General features: G+C 43.9%; 1 protein-coding gene across 1 annotated transcript in view; it reads left to right on the forward strand.

Moving 5' to 3' along the window:
- Positions 1–6,244: 6,244 nt before the first annotated feature.
- C6H4orf54 (chromosome 6 C4orf54 homolog) overlaps positions 6,245–24,172 on the forward strand; it is a 29,644-nt gene continuing 11,716 nt past the window's right edge. Inside the window, exon 1 of the mRNA XM_063458579.1 lies at positions 6,245–10,783. Coding sequence (XP_063314649.1) covers positions 6,256–10,776 — 4,521 coding nt within the window. The 5' untranslated portion in view covers positions 6,245–6,255 and the 3' untranslated portion in view covers positions 10,777–10,783. The remainder of the gene's footprint in view (positions 10,784–24,172) is intronic.

The following is a 24,172-nucleotide window of genomic DNA, read 5'->3' on the forward strand; positions in this document are numbered from 1 at the left end:
TCCAAAAGACCCTGAAGTCCCTCCAGTGGCTGTCTGGTATAATGTATGCATGTTCTGGTGAGTGCAGCTCCATTGATATCCACAACCTATAACAAATATAACTCAAAAGCTGATTCAATAAAGCACATGGGTACATTTTTCAGCCTATCCTTCTTGGCATTGATACTCCCCAAAGTGATTGCATACATAGATGGAGAAAGGAAATATACAGTGAAATTCACTATATATATTTTTTTTTATTAAAAAGTAAAGTAGTTTAGAAACAAGACGACAGCAGCAGTAACAGTAGCCTGTACTCCACATCCAATACATTTTTTTCTGAATTTTCTCTTACATGTACACATTTTGCCTGGTTTATTGTCACTTTTTGTATTGTCATTAAGACAAGCAAAATGGGGAGCAGTACCAAACCAAAGTACGTATTATTTGGATTTTTAACATGTGCTGTCAGCATATTTTTCAGTCACACTTTAAGTATTAGCAAAACATTGTACACTACAGGCAGCAGCATATTAAAAGTCGCCAAGTGTTAATAATTTTTAGTTAATGGTAGCTTTTTTTTGGTAAAGGCCTCAATTTAATAAGATTTTCAAAGGATTTAAATGATTCAATAATATCAGAAAATCCTTCCAAATGGTTTATCTACAAAAATTCCTGTCACGTGGGTAATGTAGGAGCTGAAGGTGTAGGACAATGAGAATGATGGGGGAATTGTGAAGGCAAGGTCAAAGTACATTCCAGAGTCGGAATCAAAGAATGTAAAATATGTCCCAAGCGTATGGCTAGAGGAGCAAATCCTAGAAGCATGGTCAGGAGACATAAACCAGGAGTCGTTATATGAAATAGATACAGAATTGCAGAACACACACTATCTGAGAGCACAGAACGACTGAGCAACTTGTCTAGATTGTACTGTTCTTTAACATAGAGCACCTGTTCAGGCCACACCCCTACTGACCTCCCTGCACTGTCCCCAACTCCCAGTGGAATTGGGGCATTGCCATTGGGGGCCAAAAATGCACCAATCAGGTTGAAAGTCTAAGCCCTCGCTCTCAGAGATGTCCTGGACCCTGCTGGACATCCCACTTTTCCCCAATATCTACACTGCCCCGGATGGAGTTGGGCCATACTGCAACAAGTCCCCAGATGCCCCAAACGTATGCCCCAGTATTGAACCATTTGGAAAGCTTATTAAATTGAGGTTTAAATTTGGAACTAATTGTGTGTATGTGAAGAGATTAATTGTGATGTTGTGTGTTGAGGGGGTTGATTAGTGAGTTGCTTGTGGATTTGCACATGGATGGAGGTATCAATTTATGGGGTAATATGTGTGTGTATACAGAAGCTGTTTGCCATGTACTGTATAGACGTGGTTATTTGTAGTGTACGTGTGGATATGGGTTGTTTAGAGTGTGTGTTTTGTGTGTGATTAAGAGCTGTTTGTAGCATGTTCAGTATCTAAATGTGGATGGGGGTTGTTATAGCGTGTAAATGATATGGTTTGCCATATGTATTGCTAGAAAAACTAGATTCCCACATGGCGTTGTCACAGTAAATTACTGGCAGGTTGGAGAGGACAAAGAAGGGGTATCTTAAAAGGAAACTATAGTGCCAGGAAAACAAAGTTTTCCTGGCACAATAGCTTCCTATAGTGCCCCTTCTGTCACTTACCTGAGTCCGGCACCAATTCCTCGGCACTGGTTTGGGGTCTTCCTCCGCTCCTCCCCTGCCAACATCAGCCGGCGGAGGAAACCTAATTTGCCTGTTCGGCAGTGGCTTGCATTAAGAGTTCTCCCAAAGGAAAGCATTGTATAATGCTTTCTTACAGGGTTTTGGGTGACACTGGATGTCTTAATGTGTGAGGACGTCCAGCGTCAGTTAGGTAACCAAAGTGTGAGGACGACCAGCGTCAGGTGACCAAAAGTCGCCTAACAACCCGGAAGTCCCTGTAGTGCCTGCTACTAGAGGTGGAGTTAGCCCTCACAGGTAATAATTGAAAACTGCAATAATTACTTTTGCAGGGTTAAGGGACTTGGACTTGGGACACTGCACCCAGACCACTTCAATGAGCTTAACTGGTCTAGGTACCTATAGTGTCCCTTTAATAGTCTGCATCTATTTCCCATTATGAAAGAAGGCAGCTGCCCAATCCCCTTGTTTAACCCGGACCTTGACTGCCACAGACAACTGCTGTGCCGCGACTATTCCTGCTGCTTGCAAACTGCAAAAAGAATAATTATATTCAGTATGACTCTATGGTACTTTCACTGTGTTGACTTTTAATACCAGGTCTTAATTTTCAGTGGCTAGTGGGTGAGTGGGAAATGTTAGCCCTGCCCTATTTTATTATCTGTATTGCCTTGTCATTCTCTGTCTGTCTTATATTTACATTCCCCAAGCTATTTCCCTCCCCATAACCACATCTCACTGTTACATCCTACTTCCTTTCCTAATTTTATATGAGAGGAATCACAATCTAAGTACCACAACCACTACACCTTAATGTAGAAGTTTTGAAGCAAAGAGACTGTCCCTTTAATCTCAGCAATGCAAATGTTGCCTTTTCTGAGAGAAGGCACTGTTTATAATGCTTGCTAGCTACACCTCTAGTGACTGTCACTCAAAAAGCTACTAGAGGAACTTCCTGTTGTGGCTCTGCAATCTTTGCTGAATCGATGTTCAGCGTCTTTGTGCTCTACATCAAGAAGCCGAACACACGACTTCTGCGCATGACTTTGTTTAAAACTAAAAAAACTAATTGACCAACCAACATTTATGTAAGCCTCATTTATTTGTAAAGATTATCCTATTCTGTTTCCTTCTTTCTAGTAAATAATGCTTTGAATATTGGTCAAGCAAAAATAAGTGCCTTTAATTTAACTCCAGATTTTGTAATGATTGTGGGTGCCTCCAATATTTCTATTTATGCTCTTCATTTGTCAAGTTTGCCCTAGCTTTGCCTTGTCTAAATTGGATTATGGTGTATTTTGCTAAATCTGATGAATGTAAAAACAAAATCCAAGCACCATAACCACAAGAGCCTGATGTAGTGGATATTGTGCCATGAATGACTTGATACTGTCCCAGTGTAGTTTAGTCAAACCACAACTTACCAGGGTCCCCCAGGTGCCTGTGCCCCATTCGGTCTTCTTCTGCAGAAGCCGCATGGTTCTGTTCAGCTAAGTACAGTTGATACAGGACAGTGCAGATCTACTGATTGAAGCCTTGCTTAGATCAGCAGCGCAAACTGTATTTTTCTATAGGAGATTTCCAGACGCAAGAGCTGCAGCTCATCTCAAAACGGACCCAGGTAAATTGTCAACTATAGCACCAGGGCACTCTTGGTTGGAGTTATTCTGCACCCGAGCTCAGTGATGTGCGCACTTGGTGCCTTATTGATTGCGGTATGGATGAGGTACCGCCGCCAAGATTTCCGTTTACTGGATCACCTGGGATGAAGGTAGACATTGAGCACAATGATCCTTTGGCATACCTAAAATTATTTCTCACAGATGACGTCATTGAAAAGATTGTCACGGAGACAAATCGCTACAACGAGCAGCAATCAGCTTCTCTGCATAGCAAGTTTTCCAGGAACAGAAAATGGGAACCGGTATATTATTTATTAGATTATAATTCATGATTTTATGTTTCGAACTTTATCACATCTGAGAGTACTTTTGGTCAGGTTTAAGAAAGTAATTACTGGCCTACAATACATAACACCAAATTTCCATGCAAAAAAAATGGTACCGCTTTTGGTACAAAATTCCTGACATAATCATACCGCCAGGGAGGTTAAGGACACATGACGGAAATATTCCGTCATGATTCCCTTTTATTCCAGAAGGTGCGTCCTTAAGGGGTTTTTTCAATTTTATTCAATGGTGTAAATGCTAAAGATGTGACGGCTCACCATTAATGTTTACACACTTGTAAAATTTATCTCAAGTGTGATACAGACTACCACTTATCATTTACGGATTCAAATTTGTAAAAAAAAAAAAAAAGAAAGAAATATATAAAAAAAAGGTTGCCAAAACAACTACACAGGACAATGGTAAAAAATGTTGCCAAAACAACTTTCAGTATGCAGCAGTGTAGATCAGTATAGATTGGAGACGAAGAGTGATGTGTTTTTTCTTAGCAGTACGATTTAGATTTTATTTTTAGCGACTAGCACAGAAACAAGTTGGTAACTAGTGCTAATTATATCATATTATTTTCTCTGGGAGACATTAAATATCAGTCGGGACTTACGAGTGGCTAATGGTAGGATTTTGAAGTTTGAAAACAGCCACTATTTGCTAGTGTTTGCTTGTGCTTGCACAGCCAATTTGGTAAGTAGTGGCTTGTCTGTAAAACACACTGACCACACTGCAAACAAGTCCTCAATTAGGCCAACTGGACTCTGAGTCTGAACACCAACTTTACTGAATGTGTGATTCAATTCTCAGAATTTTCCTTGTTGCAATTCTACAATGCAATTTAGTGTGTGCTTATTTATTTATTTTAAGAAACTCGATCATTGTAATAAATCTTCTATGTATAAGATATATGTGTCAACTAAACAGTGTAAAAATGTGTATATTTGACAAAGAGTAAATAAAAAACAGCTTTACAGAATGTGGTGCTATGGGTTATAGGCCCCCAAAGCATTATATGTAGTGCTGCAGGGTAACAGTAATAAAAAATGAGTAAACCAATTTTAGTTCTGACTAGTTTGCCTTAGCAGAGCTCATTTTTAAAGGGACACTATAGGCAACCATTGAAGTGGTCTGGGTGCACTGTCCCTGTCTCCCTTATTCCTGCAATGTTAAACAATGCAGTTTCAGAGAAGATGCAATGTTTACATTACTGTGCTAAGACTTCTGGGATCTTACCGGACTTTAGGTCGCCTGACCTATGCTCTGCATAAGGACATTCAGCGTCTGTAAAATCCCTATAGGAAAGCAATGATTCATTACTTTCCTATGGGGAGGGCCTAATGCGCTTGTAATGCTCGCCATGCATGAACATTAGGTTCCCACCGTCAGATTACATCGGTGCTGGAATCGGGTAAGTAGATAAAGAGTTTTTTACCTTTACCTGCCATGGGGGGCACGAGTGAGGGGGGACTAGATAGCACTATAGTGTTAGGAATACACCTTTGTATTCCTGACACTATACAATCCCTTTGTGACATTTTTGATTGGTTTAAGGAGTGAGGCACTTCTTATCTAGTACATTAGGAAGCAGGGGCTGATATATATATATATATATATATATATATATATATATATATATATATATATATATATGTGTGTGTGTGTGTGTGTGTGTGTGTGTGTGTGTGTATGTATATATATATATATATGTATGTATATAGGGCTATGCACCACTTATAAAATGCCTGTGTCAAGTAGACTTTGAAGAGGAGCCAGCATGCAAGTGCTTAATCACAGTCTGCCCTCCCTCAATAGGTTTTTATTTCCAATTATTTATATCATTTGTTGTTATTTTAGATTTCAGGTATTTATTTAAATGTTGTTTATTCTTTTTAAGTTGTGGTGTATTATTGTGATGATGATGTTATTCTCTTTTCCATGGATAGTAGACTTTTTTGGTTTTTACTCTGGGTTCGAGGCTGTAAGTCGTTTTTGGCTGATTGGCTTGGTAAGTCATGATTAGAGTAATCATGTTAAAGTTATTTGAATATATGTTTATTAAGTTATGTTTAATGTTAACCCTCAATAAAGAATCCACTGTGACCTCAGGGCTCTTAAATGATATCCTGTGTTATGTGTGTTATTTACAGTTATTTTTCTCTGCATATGGAATTTGCAGTGCTACCCATGTTGCTATTTCCAGTCTTGTAGGTAAGTCATTCAGGAGTCACCCCCAAATCTTTAAAGCTGCCCAAAATTCCCAATGTTCTTGTGAGAGCAGGGGGTGGATGGAAAAACAAAATATGAATGTATGTAAAAAATGTAATCCTGCACTGCTGGTGCACATAGCTGTGTGTGGGACAATGCTTAGTAACTACAAAGGAGTCAAAATGACAGCACGTGTGAGAGTGCCCCCCTTCCCTTCCTCTGCCACACTCTCAGTCAATGTCACTTAAAACTCTCCCAGGGTGACGTGTGGATCCCATTCAGGAAAAGAAGAATTTCCTATCTGCATTGCCTTCATTTCTGGGGGGTAGGGGCTGGGGGCCGGTGCCAGTCAGACTGACAGCTAGCTAGACGCCCTGTCCAGCCACAAGCAACAGGAGCCATGCAGCAAGCAGCCAGGACGCAGGGGGACCGTCCGGACAGGAGCCTGGAGAAGGGGTTCCTGCTACTGCCGGAGCCCGAGCCCAAATACGTGGAGATACCGATGTCACCCAGGAGGAGGACAGAGGACAGTCCCCACGGGGTGACAGTGACACTGACTGGAGTTACTTTAGGGAAGAAGGAGGACATGGAGAGGGACAGACTGAGTGCATGTGACTGGAAGAATAAGGTGAAGGAGTTCAGCTGGCCAAGAGGGGAGACCCCTGGAGATCACACGGGGCCACCAGGAAGCCTATCAGATGCCCCTGGCTACCACCCAAATATGGGGGGCAAAGGGGAGGAAATGTCAGAGGGCACCTCGTCCCCCTTGTCCTCCCGCAGCCCCGCTGACAGTGACCCCCAGGCTGCCGCACCGCGCCACACCTGCTGCGCCAACGACGAGGCGCACTACATCACCACCCACGAGATCCAGCTGTGCGAGGCCGACCAGGAACCTGACTACCCGGAGTTTGGCTTGGCCCCCTCCACGTGGAGCGAGCCGGCGGACAGCGCCCCCTGCGCCTTCCTGGAGTACGCGTCGTTTGACAGCCAGGGGGGGACACCGACTGACAGCTACTACTTGAGCACCGCCAGCGACCCCCAGCCCACAGACAGCCTGGCCAGCACCGAGCTGGGCAGCACCTCCTCGGAGAGCGAGCCCTCGCCGCCCAGCACCCCCACACACCAGCCGGCCAGCCCGGACAGCTCCAAAGCCGGGCTCCCTGGGGGCCACATCCTCCTATCAATCACCACCGCATCCAAGGCTATAAAGGAGCCCGGGACACTCAGCGCCACCACCGCCGACAAGCATGATACAGACATGAGCAGCTTCTGTGTGTCCAGAGCCACCGAGAGCAAGGCAGCCTTCCGCCAGCAGCATCACGGCTACCCCAGGGCGGCGGACAATGCGCACAGGCTGGTGGCCATCCCGGCACGGCTACAAGCCCGCAGCGGGGTCCATGCCGACATCTCGAGCGGAGCCTCCAGTGCGGTCAGCGAGTTGGACGACGCGGACAAGGAGGTTCGCAACCTAACCTCCAGAGCCTTCCGCAGCCTCGCCTACCCCTACTTCGAGGCTATCAACTTCAGCTCCAGCGAGTCTACAACCTCTCTGTCCGACCAGAACATCAACAGCTGGTCCTCCTACCTGGACTGGAAGGGCAGCGCCTTCCTCTCCCAAAAGGCAGAGCAGAACCTCCACAAGCAGAGCTCATCCTCCTCCACCTCCTCCAAGCTCGGGCTGCACAAGCTGACCCCCGGCAAGGAACAGGTGTATGTCCAAGCCAACAAGTCTCAGACCAAGGCTTTCGAGCTGGTGGTCAGCGAGCTAGCCCCCAAGGGCACCCAACTAAAAAATGCCTCCAAGCGCATCCAGTCCGGATCCAGGATCGTCACCTTAACAGAGACATTGAACTTCAGCAGCAACGTGAAAGCCACCGAAGCCCCCGGGGGCTCCAGCAAGCCCACAGACCTTGTGCCGGATGGGGTTACAGAGAGCCTGCCCTCCGTGCAGGAGGTCGCCAAGCAGAGCAGCACAGCCGAAGCTATGGAAGGAGCTCACAAGTCCAAGTTCGCCTCCAGCCTCCTAAAAAATGTAATCTCCAAGAAAATGCAGCGGGAGCAGGAGTTCAAGATGGAGAGAGGAGAGCTGGTGGACACGTCCCAGAAAAACCAGGGCAACGTGTCCAAGGAGGCGGATGGGACTTCCAAGGACAGAGGATTCCAAAGGCAGAACTCCAGGTTCTCAGAGGCCAGCTCCGATTTCACGTTAGTCAGTAGTGAGGACCCGGGAGAGTTCTTCGACTCCAAAGCAGCCACTCCGAAGGACTTTGCGCCAGTGGAGAGTCACCCGGCCAGCAAGACGGCACCCTTGGAGTCCCAGGGAGAGGAGATTACAGCAGAAGGGAAGAAGAGCTCCACGGACGCAATGAAAGGCAACTTTTTGCGCAGCCAGAACAGCGCGTTCAGGTCGTGGAAGGAGAAGGAGCTGGAGAAAATAGAAAAGAAAATCGAGGAGAAGGTGGCCAAGGCGAGAAGGATCAAGATACCGTTGGAAAGAGATTGGAGGGCAGAATTGGGCGAACTCTCTCCCAATAAATCCACAAAAATGTCGCGCTTGTTTGTGCCGGGTCCCCAAAACAACCCCAAAGAGAAGCCCACTGAGAAGCAGGCCACCAAATACTCCGTGTCCACCTATGCCCACCAGACCTGCTACAGTCGCAACGAAGTGGACTTTAAAACTGAAAAACTACATATACTCCAAGCAACTGCCAGCAGCAGGATTACCCCCGCCTTCACCCCCAAACCCCAGGAGATCAAGCTAAGCCTGGGACTGTCAGGGGTGACCAAAGACAGCCCTTTCAATATAGCTAAACTCTTAACTCCCAATCTGGCCTCCAGTGCAGCCAGTCTCTCCAAGGCAGCAGAAGAGCTGAGGAGCCAGCTGCCATCTAGGTCTGAGGTCCTGGAGAAAATGCCACAGTTTCTGGTGAGGGACGTCAGGGAGACCAAGCCGAAAGTGCAAGGACCCATCCATCAGGTGAGGGACGTGAGGAAGCTACTGAAGAGCTCCTACCACCATGACACTGGGGACAATAGCGACAGGGGCAGCGTGGTATCCGACCAAAGTGCCACTGATTCAAAAAACAAGTTGCCTGTGACACCCAAGAGCTCTTCCTCTTTGTCGCCTATTGTCATCACCTGCCAGGCAGTGAAGAGCAAGGAGGACGGAGCTGACAATGAAGGTGACAAGACCCTGTCTTCGGCAGACACAATCCTGGTACACCGGGCATCTGGAAGGCTTCCCGTGGCCACCATAGCGCCAAATAAAACGGGTCCACGGATGCCCGTGGTGAAAATTGTCTCCAAAGCCAACAAGTGGAAGCAGGAGAAACCTAAAGAACCAGAGGTTAAGCCACCGGAGCCCAAATCTCCCCAATCTCAGGCAGCCTTGGAGAAGTTGACTGCTGCGGTGAAAACCATGGAGCAGCTCTACGTGTATGATAGAAAGGAATGGAAACGCAAAAGTGACCCCCAGCCCCTCAGCGGTAGCCATGTTCTGTCCCTTATCTCCAACCAAAAGGCACCTGGGGACGGGAAATCGGTGGATACTAAAAATGTGTTCGAGGAACCAAGAAAAGCTCCCGTTCCCCATATCTTTAAAGCGCCTCTAGAGCGCAGGCACTCCAACCCTGGCGCTGAAAAGATCTCGGCAAAACCACATGTGACCGAAAACAAGACGCCACCCAGGACCTTCCAGGTGTCCAAGTTCACTGAAGGGAAGAGCCAAGAGCAGGCGGAGAAGAACAGATCCATCGGAGGAGGTAGCAACCGCAGCGTGTTCACAGTCAGCGCTGCCCCAGTGAAGACCAAGCAGCAGAACCTGGAGAGCGCACTGAATATCAGAAACACCCGGCCACAGCCTCCAACTTCGCTGAAAATCCCACAAGAGGCGCCCAAGAAGCCATCACAAACGACCTCTCAGCTGCCCTCCCCTGGCAGGAAAGCCAGCGCCGACATGGAGAACTACCTCACCATCCCGGTCAAGGTGGCAGGAGAAGACACAAGTGGAAAACCACCTGTAGCCTCCAGTGTTCGAGAACCTCCTGCGAATACTCGAGAACCAACAACGAATGTTCGTGACTCAACAGCGCTTTGCAGTCTGCCACCATTCAGTACTAAAACTCAAGCGGCAAGTCCCAAGAGCCCCATCAAGGCTCCCAACGACTGGCGTACCAAGGTCAACAAAGATGGGGTGCAACTCAACAGAGCTTCCTCTACAGGGTCTGAACCTCAGTCCCCAGATTATGTTCCACCGGCCACAATCTACCACCACACCATGCCAGCTATGCAAATGGCAATGTCTACTGCCCCAGCGCCAATCTTTTACTCACCCCAAATGTCCGCAGCCCCCCCTGCTGAACTGTACCCCCAACAGACCCAACGTAAAATGCTGGTGGACTTAGCCACAGGACAGTATTACCTTGTGGATACTCCTGTGCAGCCAGTTAAACGAAGGCTATTTGACCCCGAGACAGGACAATATGTGGAAGTCCCTGTGCCTCCTCCACCAGCTACCCCAGTCCCACTTCACATGCCACCCTTAGCCCTCAGCCCTGGGGCATATGGAGCTGCTTATATGTTTTATCCCGGTTTTCTGCCCACTGCTACAACTGCTGTTCTACCTGCTAACCCTATGCAGACCCAACTCTCAAACCAGGGTGGTGAACACGCCTATGAGATACCAGTGATGGAGGGGGCACAAAATGCAGAAATGAACTTACCAGAGGGCCCCTATTACCTGGCCACTGGATCTACCCCAGGTTGTCCAACAACAGGGCAACCAGGTAATATCAGGAGGGGCTCCCTAGGCTGCACAGATGGCAAGCAGATGATCAGCATCATGTCCCAGCCAGGACCTAGGATTGTTGCTCCACCGTCCTTTGATGGCACCACCATGAGGTTTGTTGTTGAGCACAGATGAAAATCAGGTAAATATAACACACATCAAGCTCATTGTATACAATCCACCTGCTATTTCCCCATTAGTTATAGCTAGGCAACATAATACATGCATCATGACTTATGATATAGTTTGCTGTATTCATTGTTATCCCTTCTTGCTACTGACATATCTTTGCTGGAATAGAGCAACAATTACCTTGTATTGCACGTGTTTTTATGTAAATATAAGCTAAGGCATACTTATCAAGGTCCAGTTACAACAACTTGAAGCAAACATTTTATATATTAATTTTATTTTCATTATGATAAGTGTGTGTGTGTGTATATCAATTTTCCCCATAATATAACCTGTTTCAGCCTTGATAATTTACTCCATGCTTGCTAGTTTTTCCATTCAATTTATACTGTAATGTATTTATGTAAGAATCTTAACCATTGGATGTTTTCCATAGTATAGTTCTTGCAAATCTCAATATACAAATGTTTACATTTATTTAAGAAAATTCAGTTCAAGTTGTTGGTTTGATTCATTTTTGGGAATCATAACCGTATTGAAATAGTAAATTTTTAACATTGATAGCAATAGAGTATTTTGGAGCCAGATACCACCTGTGCAAAGCTTTAGGATGTATTAACTTTATAGTGATTTGTGGCAAGCTGACAATATTGGTCTCTCCTTTAATAAATAAGACCCCAAAGGTATAAACCCGGAAGGATTGATTTATTTGGGCATAGAGTAAAATTAATTTTTGCAATCCTTTCAGACCAATAAGTATACACTTTGAATCCCAGATGATTCTCATTTTAGAGAATAATCTTTGGTTTATTCAATAAAAACGAATTGTAGTGAGTTGAGAACTAAACTGCTGCCAAAATAGTTAATTTAAAGGGATACATTTTCCCAGAACTATGATATTAAGACGTAACTTTTATTTGTCAGTTAAAATAAAAAACATCAATTTTAAATATTAAAAACACAATAGGATGAAGACCATGGAATTGCAGCTAGAGATTGTACAAATATTTTGCTATAAATTTTACAACTATAATAGGTATCATACTTACAGTATCCATTTGTAGTCAGCAGTAAACTCAAATTTCCCAAGATACAAAGTTTAAAAGAAGAATAACAATGTCAGGACAATCCACAAATCAGGTATAAATAGAGAAGGTGCTAAACAAGTTTTATCAATCTAAATTATATGCCTTCAATTGGCATCTAAGTATCTATAGACCGAAAGTGCTATCTAAATTCCCTGAACCTGCCTTCAAGGGCAACTGAGCTACCACGCTTATATTATATGTAATAAATTGTTAAATTGTACTAGCTGGTGATGTTACTAAAAATCCTAGAGCTGCAATCTTAGAGTCTCAAGCTAAAGAGCAACAATCAAAGATAATTCTGTGGCCAAATAGGGTAAGGACTGAGCAGCAACCGCTGAAACGCACATCGGGGCTCAGTTTTAACCCTATTCAGTTCCTATTTAGGATCTTCATTCCTATTGTGTTTTAGTATTTCAATTTTATGTTTTTTTATTTATTTATTTAAATGACTAATAAACGTTATATCTTAATATTATACGTAATATAGTTCTGGGAAAATCTGTCCTTTTATCCAACTGGAGGTTATTGCGCATGTGCGGCAAAGCGTTGTGCAAATCAGCATCCCCTCATAAATATGCATTGAATCAATGTATCTCTATGGGGAATGTTCAGTGCCTCCATACAGAGCATGGAGACGAGAAAGTAGTGGTCGTCTGAGTGACTGCACTAGAGGTGTTAGTAGGCAGCAGTGTAAACCCTGAAAAGGCAGTGTTTACATTGAAAAGTCTGCAGGGACAGACTATAGACATCAGAACAACTACACTAAGCTGCAGTTGTTCTGGTGACTATAGTGTCCCTTTAAAATGGTTATTTTTGTCATTGAAAATAAAGCTTTGTTAGTTTTTTTTTAAAAAAAATTGTCTCCTAACTTTTTTAGGTGGCTCCTTGATTCAAAGCAAATTTGCTAAGCCCTGTATTAAGCACCAAAACCATTGGTGGCTGTTGTCTGTTTATGTTGCAGGAGGCTGCGGGCAGAGGCGGCTCTAGACTTTATGAGGCCTTAGGCGAAATGCAAACATGAGGCCCCACTAACAAAAAAGTGTCACATATACACATTGATGCACTGTCTACCTGTGTATGTGCCTGAGAGTGTGTCTGACAGAGAGTATCCTTGTGTGTGTGAATGTATGTCTCTGTGAGCATGTTTGCGTTTTTGTCTGAGACCCTATGTGTATGGGGAAGCTGCTTGAAGTGTGTTGTGTGTATAGGGGGGTGATGGTGAGAGGGAGAGACGGGTGATGGTGAGAGGGGAGTGATGGTGAGAGGGTGAGGGAGGGTAATGGTGAGAGGGTGAGGGGAGGGTAATGGTGAGAGGGAGAGGGGAGGGTAATGGTGAGAGGGAGAGGGGAGGGTAATTGTGAGAGGGAGAGGGGAGGGTAATGGTGAGAGGGAGAGGGGGTGCGATGGTGAGAGGGAGAGGGGGTGCGATGGTGAGAGGGGGTGCGATGGGGAGAGGGAGCGGGGGGTGCGATGGGGAGAGGGAGCGGGGGGTGCGATGGGGTGTGATGGTGAGAGGGAGCGGGGGGTGCGATGGGGTGTGATGGTGAGAGGGAGCGGGGGGGGGTTGGTGAGAGGGAGGGGGGTGATGGTAATGTGAGAGGGAGGGGGGTGATGGTAATGTGAGAGGGAGGGGGATGATGTAATGTGAGAGGGAGGGGGATGATGGTAATGTGAGAGTGAAAGGGGGGTGATGGTAATGTGAGAGTGAGAGGGGGGTGATGGTAATGTGAGAGTAAGAGGGGGGTGATGGTAATGCGAGAGTGAGAGGGGGTAATGTGAGAGTGAGGGGGGTAATGTGAGAGGGGGGATAATGTGAGAGTGAGAGGGGGGGCAATGTGAGAGTGAGAGGGGGTAATGTGAGAGTGAGGGGGTAATGTGAGAGTGAGAGGGGGGATAATGTGAGAGTGAGAGGGGGTAATGTGAGAGTGAGAGTGGGGTGAGGCTGAGGGTGGTGGGAGGGTTATGCTGAGGGTGGTGGGGGGGTGAGGGTGGTGGTGGGGGGGGTGAGGGTGGTGGTGGGGGGTGATGCTGAGGGTGGTGGGGGGGTGATGCTGAGGGTGGTGGGGGGTGATGCTGAGGGTGGTGGGTGGTGAGGGGTGATGCTGAAGGTGGTGGGGGGTGATGCTGAGGGTGGTGGGGGTGATGGTGAGGTGGGTGAGGGTGGTGGGGTGTGAGGCTGAGGGTGGTGGGGTGTGAGGCTGAGGGTGGTGGGGGGTGAGGCTGAGGGGGGTGGGGGTGAGGCTGAGGGGGGTGGGGGTGAGGCTGAGGGGGTGGGGGTGAGGGGGGTGGAGGGTGAGGCTGAGGGGGGCTGGGGGTGAGGCTGAGGGAAGTGATGCTGAGGGTGGTGGTGAGGGTGGTGGGGGCTAGGGGTGGTGAGGCTGAGGGTGGTGGGGGTGGTGAGGCTGAGGGTGGTGGGGGTGAGGCTGAGGGGGGTGGGGGTGAGGCTGAGGGGGTGGGGGTGAGGGGGGTGGAGGGTGAGGCTGAGGGGGGCTGGGGGTGAGGCTGAGGGGGTGATGCTGAGGGTGGTGGTGAGGGTGGTGGGGGCTAGGGGTGGTGAGGCTGAGGGTGGTGGGGGTGATGGTGAGGGTGGTGGGGGTGGTGAGGCTGAGGGTGGTGGGGATGATGGTGAGGGTGGTGGGGGGTGAGGCTGAGGGTGGTGGGGGGTGGTGAGGCTGAGGGTTGTGGGGGGTGATGGTGAGGGTGGGTGACGCTGAGGGTGGTGGGGGCTAGGGGTAGTGAGGCTGAGGGTGGTGAGGCTGAGGGTGTTGGGGGGTGATGGTGAGGGTGGATGAGGCAGAGGGGGGTGGGGGCTAGGGGTAGTGAGGCTGAGGGTGGTGGGAGGTGAGGCTGGTGGGGGGTGAGGCTGAGGGGGGCTGGGGGTGAGACTGAGGGGTGATGCTGAGGGTGGTGGGGGTGGTGGGGGCTAGGGGTGATGATGGTGAGGGTGGTGGGGGTGATGGTGGTGGTGGGGGTGGTGTGGAGATGGTGACTGGGGGTGAGGCTGAGTGTTGTGGGGGGTTATGGTGAGCCTACATTGATTTCCCTGGTGGTCCAGTGGCCACTGCTCCCGGTCTGCAGCTCTGCCGTGTAGTCTCGCGAGATTTCAGAGCGTTGCCGTGGTAACCCGCGGCAACGCTCTGATTGGCCAATTCTCGCGAGTCACATGGTCTGCAGCTCTGCACACTGCGGAGCTGCAGACCAGTGTCTGCGATGGTGGCCGGGCAGCCAGGAGGGGCCTCGCACCCGGCGGCATACCGGGCAAGCCGCCGGGCCCCCTCCTGGTGTCAGGTCCTCGGTCAGTGACCGAGGACCTGACACACTCTGCCCACAGGCGGTTTAGGCGGCCGCGAGGCCCCAGCCAGCGCGAGGCCTTAGGCGGCCGCCTAAACCGCCTAATTAGAGAGCCGCCTCTGGCTGCGGGTGCCTTACTCAGAATCTGTGTCAACAGCCCATTTTTGAGCCGGCAATCATTGGATCCAAATTTGGATGAAATTTTCATTGCAGCTGTGGAAGTGCGAGTGCCGTGGCCAGGCTGTTGGTGCCTAGGGGAATCCAAGTTTATGTCAAACTGCCTGAAAGTGAAATACTTAGATTGATTGTGTTTGAATTTCACTGAAATTCCAGTGCAGTCAAAAGAGATCATAAAACATTTCCTATAAAGATTTTGTAATTTCCCCCAGCAGTTGCTAGTGATGGCTGTTGGTAAAAAGGCATTGTCTATGGAGGATTCTGTGATCTTGCGGGATCCTCTATCTCACGTGCATGAAGTTTTAGGAACTGATGAGGACCCACAAGATATAGATAGGGGAAACCACAAAGGACAGATTCATGTATGTAAAACTCCTCTTCCCCTGCACTCATGGGCCACTACTCAGACTACTGTAAAATTTCATTTTTAATTAAGACCACGGTTCCCTGAGGATTCCAGACTGCATAAAAGTGGTTTGACCATAAATGGTGCTCTCAGGAGGCCATCAATTTAAAACAAATCAGAGGATGGCTCTGAGCTGTGTTAGTTATGGTCATGTGTGTGTGTTTGTTTGTTTTTTAAGATAACAAATCTCCAGAAAATAAAGCAATATTGTGTATTCAGAAGAAAAAAACCCAATCAGTAAAATAAAATAAAAAAAGAAATACTGGAGTTAAAGGATCACTATAGGGTCAGGAACACAAACATGTGTTCCTGACCCTATAGTGTTAAAACCACCATCTAGCCCCCCTGGGCCCCTCATGCCTCCATAAATATAGCAAAATCTTACTGTATTCAAGCCTGAAGATGTAACTCTGCATGCTGTTTGTCTCAGAAAAACAAGTAGTCTGCTGACATCATCAGAAGTGGTAGCCTGATCCAATCACAATGCTTCCCCATAGGATTGGCTGAGACTGACAAGGAGGCAGATCAGGGGCAGAGCCAGCATGATTCAAACACAGCCCTGGCCAATCAGCATCTCCTCATAGAGATGAATTGAATCAATGCATCTCTATGATGAAAGTTCAGTGTCAGGGAGGAGATATTGAATGTTTGGATGCATTTTAGGCAGCCATGAACCAGGAAGGATCTCTAACAGCTATCTAAGGAGTGGCCAGTGAAGTTATCACTAGGCTGTAATGTAAACACTGCATTTTCTCTGAAAAGACAGTGTTTACAGCAAAAAGCCTGAAGGTAATGATTCTACTCACCAGAACAAATTCAATAAGCTGTAGTTGTTCTGGTGACTATAGTGTCTCTTTAACCCCTTAAGACCGGAGGGCGTACAATTACGTCCTTTTAAAAGCGGCTCTAAACGCCGCAGGGCGTAATTGTACGCCCTCCGTTTTTTTGTTACTTACCCGGTTGCCGGCGATCCCACGTCCGCCCTCTTCAGCCCCCCCGGGCCATGTGAGAGTGAGGTCCTTGCGAGGACCTCACAATCACATGGCCGGAATAGCTGGCTGCAGCAATGCCAGCAGGGGGACTAACTGTAATGACAGTTAGTCCCCCTGCTGGCTGGAAATAAAATTAAAATAAATTAAATAAGTGTAAAAAAAAAATATATGCTTAGATCATATATATATATTATATATATATATATGAACTAGGTATATATATATATATATATATATATATACACATATACACATATACACACACACACATACACTGTCTAGGTGTATTTTAATATTAATATATATATATATATATAATTATATATATATATATATATATATATATATATAAATATCAAATTACACGTAGACTGATACTGATTAAATATATATATATAATTATTGTTATTGTTATATATATATTTATATATAATATAAAAAATAAATATGTAAATACGTAAAAAAATAAAATAAAATAAATTACAAATAAAATATTAAAAAATATATAGATGTGTTTTATTTCGTTCTAACTGTATTGTGATATTAATATATATATATTTATATAAAAATACACGCAGAACGAAATAATATATATATCTATATACATAACAATGTCCAAAAGCTTGCACTCCAGTATAGTCAAAATTATGTGGCCTGGTGCTTGTCGGCATCAATAATACACATAGTAGTTTTGAAAAGCACTCCAAGGACTTCATATAGGTGAAAATAAACTTTATTCTGCAACAACCAAAGGTGATCGACGTTTCAGTCCTACAGCAGGACTTTCATCAGGATAACAGTGCATTCAAAATGTGGCAATTTATATAACAAACATAATAATTCAAGTACATTGGTTACAGCTGAGTCTTACCTGAGACTGTGTGTGCACCAGTGCTCTGCCCGCCGAAAAAACGCGGGCAAAAGCCGAATTCTACATATTGTATTCAGCAGCTGTTGCTGCTGTGAACCTCTGCGTGCTGGGGTTGTCATGGCAACCGGACGGGACGCTCGGAGGCGTGGCTACACTTGTTACTATGATCGCAAGTGCGATCAGTAATCCGGCCGCGGCAACATCACACAGCTCAGTAAAGAAGAACACTTAACACAGGGGTTCAGTGTGATCGGGCATCACATCTGTGTGATGTTGCCGCGGCCGGATTACTGATCGCAGTTGCGATCATAGTAACAAGTGTAGCCACGCCTCCTAGCATCCATGCCATGACAACCCCCAGCACGCAGAGGTTCACAGCAGCAACAGCTGCTGAATACAATATGTAGAATTCGGCTTTTGCCCGCGTTTTTTCGGCGGGCAGAGCACTGGTGCACACACAGTCTCAGGTAAGACTCAGCTGTAACCAATGTACTTGAATTATTATGTTTGTTATATAAATTGCCACATTTTGAATGCACTGTTATCCTGATGAAAGTCCTGCTGTAGGACTGAAACGTCGATCACCTTTGGTTGTTGCAGAATAAAGCTAAGTTTATTTTCACCTATATGAAGTCCTTGGAGTGCTTTTCAAAACTACTATGTGTATCTATATACATAAATATATATGTATATATCATTATATATATACCTATATATAAATAAAAATATTTTAAAAAATATATATATATGTACGTATATATACACATATTTATATATATATATATATATATATATACATATATTAATTCTACACATATATTTATGTAATATTTTTACATAATTAGGTATCCTAATTACCGTATATACTCGAGTATAAGCCGAGTTTTTCAGCACATTTTTTGTGCTGAAAAACCCCAACTCGGCTTATACTCGAGTCAATAGTCTGTATTATGGCAATTTACATTGCCATAATACAGACTGGGGGCTGTGGGGGCTGGCAGAGCTGTAACTTACCTCTCCTGCAGCTCCTGTCAGCTCTCTCCTCCTCCGCGCCGTCCGTTCAGCACCTCGGTCAGCTCCCAGTGTAAATCTCGCGAGAGCCGCGGCTCTCGCGAGACTTACAGTGTGAGCTGACAGAAGAGCTGCACGGACCGGCACGGAGGAGGAGAGAGCTGACAGGAGCTGCAGGAGAGGTAAGTTACAGCTCTGCCAGCCCCCCTCTTCCCCACTGAACTGCCAATGCCACTGGACCACCAGGGAAGGAGAGCCCCCCTCCCTGCCATATATCAAGCAGGGAGGGGGGACGAAAAAAAAAATATAATAATAATAATAAAATAAAAAATAATTCAATTAAATAAAAAATAATAATAAGAAATAATAATAAAAAAAATATCAAAATAATTAAAAAAATAATAATAAAATTGCCCACCCCCCACCAAGGCTCTGCAACACACACACACACACACACACACACACTGCATTCATACACACACTGCACTCATACACACACACACACTGCATTCATACACACGCTGCACTCATACACACGTTGTACTCATACACACACGTTGCACTCATACACACACGTTGCACTCATACACACGCTGCACTCATACGCACACACTGCATTCATACACACACACTGCATTCATTATACACACACGGTAAATAAATATTCAATTAATATAATTTTTTTAGGATCTAATTTTATTTAGAAATTTACCAGTAGCTGCTGCATTTCCCACCCTAGTCTTATACTCGAGTCAATAAGTTTTCCCAGTTTTTTGGGGTAATATTAGGGGCCTCGGCTTATATTCGGGTCGGCTTATACTCGAGTATATACGGTAATTACAATTAGCGGGACCTGCCTGACAACCCATGCTGAAAGTATAGGGAATTTAATTTGCTAGCACTATATTTAACCCTATAACTTTCCAAGACACCATAAAACCTGTACATGAGGGGTACTGTTTTACTCGGGAGACTTTGCTGAACACAAATATTAGTGTTTCAAAACAGTAAAATGTATTACAACGATGATATCGCCAGTAAAAGTGAAGTTTTTTGCATTTTACACGCACAAACAGCACTTACACGGACGATATTATTGCTGCAATACTTTTTACTGTTTTGAAACACAAATATTTGTGTTCAGCGAAGTCTCCCGAGTACAACAGTACCCCTCATGTACAGGTTTTATGGTGTTTTCAAAAATGATAGCGTCAAATATAAGGCTTGTGTTTCATTTTTTTCACATTCAAATATTTTTTTCATATTAAATTATGTTTCATAGCTAAATATTTGATATTAAATGAAATCCCTGTTTCCCCTGAATAAAATGATATATAATAAGGGGGGGGTGCATTTAATATGAAAGAGGTGAATTACGGTTGGACAGACATATAGCGCAAATGCCAGGTTTTGTTTACATTTTGTTTCGTTCACAACGTGTACATTTGTCTCCGTCCTTAAGGGGTTAATACTCAGTAGCTGACTGTGTTGACATTAATTTCTGAAGCTGTGGGGTGATCTCAGGTTTTGCACTACAGCAGTTTTTTACGATGTGCAGAATGATGTACTGTAACATGTCAGCAGCAGAATCTTCTGTCACCTTCTTAAATTTAGAATGCTTTTCCTCAAAGCAGGCTTATCTGTTGGACATAAAGCAATTTGCCATTCTTTGCTTTAACCCCTTAAGGACGAGTGACGGACGAGGTCCGTCACTCAGGGGAAACCCTTAATGACGAGTGACAGACCTCGTCCGTCACGCGGTAAAATTAACCCCAGATCGCCGCAATCGCGGCGATCGTGGGGTTAATGTTGCTCCGGTCTACCTCTGTATTAGAGGCAGACCAGGAGCACCCGATAGTGCTGCCCCAGCACATTTGCCCGCTCTGACAGCATGTCAGAGCGAGCACATGTGCTCTGTATACTTACCTTCCGCCTCCCTGCACTTCCGGGTTCAGTGTGAAGTGCAGGGAGACTGATCAGTGCTGATCCTGCCCCCTAGTGAAAAAAAAATAAAGTCAAATTAAAATCCCACCCCCCTTTACCCATTTTAATAAAAAATTAACCCCTTCCCTGCCAATTGATCACTGACTACAGTGATCAATTGGCAGGGATTACATTTTACTATGATCTGATTTTTTTTTTAACCCCTGAGGGTTAATTCTTTTTTTTTTTTTAACCCTCAGGGGTTAAATTTATTTTATTAATTAATTTAAGTATTTTAAAATTATATATTTAGCTAGCTGGGGAGGGTGGAAGTTAGTGGGAAATTGGGGGATTTGGTGTTAGGCTAACTAGGGGTTAACGTTAAAAAAAGTTTTAAAATAAGCTTAAAATTTAAAAATTAAGTTAAAAAAAAGTTTTAATAACGTTTAAGTAAAAAAAAAAATAACACCCCCCTTTACCCAGTCCAAATAAAAATTAACCCCTTCCCTGCCAGTCGATCACTGCCTACAGTGATCAAAACACAGATCACAGTATTATACTGTGATCTAATTTTTTTTAACCCCTGACGATTAACTTTTATTTACTTTTGAATCCTCAGAGGTTCAATTTATTTAATTAACTAATTTAAATATTGTATAACTAAATATTTTTTTCTAGGTGGGGCGGGTGGGAGTTATGGGAAAATGGGGGATTTACGGTTAGTGCTGCTTACTGCTATTTAGGGGTTAACGGTAAAAAAAAAAAGCTTAGAAAAATGTTAAATCTGTAAAAAAAAAGTTTTAAGAAAGTTTAGGAAAGTTTAAAAGCAAAACAAAAGTTTAAAAAATAGTTTTAAAAAGTTTAAAAAGTTTAAAAAAGTTAAAAAATACATTTAAAAACGCTCATCACCACTACACCTAGAACAAACTAGAGAAAAAATGATCCCACGCTAAGGTTCAAAATATGCCTTTTGAATTACCCTAGGGTGTATTCTTTAATAAATAGTATGTGTTTGTGGGGAAGTTTCAATAACCAACCATCTAAACTACTCCAAATTGGAACATGGACACAGCGTAAAACTTCAAAGTTAGAAAAAAACTGAATGGCTGCGTCTCAAATGTGCCCCTTCAACATCCACATATACCTGGCAAAGGTACATACGGGGGTATTGCTGTACTCAGACCACATAGCTGAGCAACATATAAGGTATTATACAGTCGTAGCACACATAAGGTTTGCAAAATATACTGTGCAAACTCACTTTGTGTGTCAAAAAGGCAGAAAAACGCTTATTACCACTACACCTGGTACAAGCTAGCGGAAAAATGATCCCACGCTAAGGTTCAGAATATGCCTTTTGAAATACCCTGGGATGTCTTCTTTAAGAAATAGTATGGCTTTATGGGGTATTTGGATCATATAGCCTGGTAAAATACTCTAAAATGGGACATGGGCACAGCGTAAAAATTTAAAGTTTGAAAAAAAATGGAATGGCTGTGTCCCAAATGTGCCCCTCCGATGTCCACATATACCTGGCAAAGGTACATACGGGGGTATTTTTGTACTCAGCCGACATAGCTGAGCAACATATAAAGTATTATAGAGTGGTGGTACACATAAGGTTTGCAAAATATACAGTGCAAACTCACTTTGTGTGTCAAAAAGGCAGAAAAAACGCTTATTACCACTACACCTGGTACAAGCTAGCGGAAAAAATGATCCCACGCTAAGGTTCAAAATATGCCTTTTGAAATACCCTGGTATGTCTACTTTAAGAAATGGTAGGCTTTTGTGGGGTAGTTTGAATTTAAAACCTGCGAAGATGCTTGGAAATTGCACATAGGCCCAGCGTCAAAATTCAAAGTTCTGTAAAAACTGATATGGCTTGGTCTCCTATATGGCACTGTAGCTTCACAAAATAGTGCCAAAGACATTCATTGGGGATGTATTTTTACTCAGAAGACTTAGCTGAGCATAATTTGGGGGTTTTGAACTTAGTGGCACATATGAAATATACAAAATGCCCAGCAGAAATGCAATCCGTATGTAAAAAAATGCCCCAAATTATTTTTTACCACATACTTTGGCATATATTGGTGAAAAAATGGGGGCATGCTAAGGCACAATATGCACCTTATGATATACCCTGGAGTGTCTACTTTTACAAATGGTAGGCCTTTGTGGGTTTTTTTTGAACAGTCAAACTGTTATAATACCCCAAATGGAAGCATGGGCTCATTAAATCCATCTCAAAATTCTACTGTGAATACTGAAAAGGACAGGTCTCCTGTATGGCACTGTAGCTTCACGAAATAGTGCCATATACATACAATGGGGGTGTCATTTTACTCAGAAGACTTAGATGAGCATAATTTGGGGGGTTTGAACTTAGTGGCACATATGAAATATACAAAATGCCCAGCAAAAATGCAATCCGTATGTAAAAAATGCACCAAATTATTTTTTACCACATACTTTGGCATGCAATGGTAAAAAAATGGGGGCATGTTGAGGCACAATATGCACCTTATGAGATACCCTGGAGTGTCTACTTTTACAAATGGTAGGCCTTTGTGGGTTTTTTTTTGAACAGTTAAACTGTTATAATACCCCAAATGGAAGCATAGGCTAATTAAATCCGTCTCTCAAAATTCTACTGTGAATACTGAAAAGGACAGGTCTCCTATATGGCACTGTAGCTTCACGAAATAGTGCCAAAGACATACAATGGGGGTACCGTTGTACTCAGCAGAAGTAACTGAACACATAATAAAACCTTGTACAGGAATAGCACACACCAACTTTACAAAATACACATGTGAAGTTCTTTGTTATAAGTTTGTGTGCCAAAACCCCCAAAAAACACAATTGTACTCCAATATTTAGCAGAGATTGGCGGTGAAATGGCTACGTAGAAAGTGTCAAAACAACCTTAGGTAAATAGCCTGTGGTGTCTACGTTATATAAATATATACTTTTGTGTGGCAATTTTGTTTTCTTTTATGGCTATTAAGCTTACAAGACAAACATACCAAATTCTAAAATCGCTCCACATTAAATGTTTATTTTACTCCTTGTGCTTTGTGACCTGTAACTACCAAAAAAAACTTAAAATCCCAGACACATTATACATTCTGTAAATCAGAACAACTAAATTAATTTATTTTTAATTACTTTCCTTAACCTGCACTAATTGTGCACACATTATTATTGAAAAAACTGTAAAAAAAAAAACACAAAATTGATCATTTTTTTTGCATTTTTCTTTATTTTTTTTATAATAAATAAGCATTTATATATATATATATATATATATATATATATATATATATATATATATATATATGTAACATCAAATTTAAGCCCTTTCTGTCCTTTAAAAAACGGTATATAATATGCGTTGGTGCAATAAATTAGTCAAATCCAAATTGCAGTTGAACGCAAACAGCAAAAAATGCCGTTGTCATTAAGTGAAAGACAAGCTTCCGAAGCTCTGTCATTAAGGGGTTAAACACGAAATGCCATTTAAAACAGGATAGCTCTTTCTAAGCTGTACTCTTGAAGAAGAACATCCAATAAATTTTGTTCATTTTCAAGCCATTGCCATTCACTTTTCAAATATCTTATTGTAACCCCTCCT

This window comes from Pelobates fuscus, chromosome 6 (assembly GCF_036172605.1).
Source record: "Pelobates fuscus isolate aPelFus1 chromosome 6, aPelFus1.pri, whole genome shotgun sequence".
Taxonomy (NCBI): domain Eukaryota; kingdom Metazoa; phylum Chordata; class Amphibia; order Anura; family Pelobatidae; genus Pelobates; species Pelobates fuscus.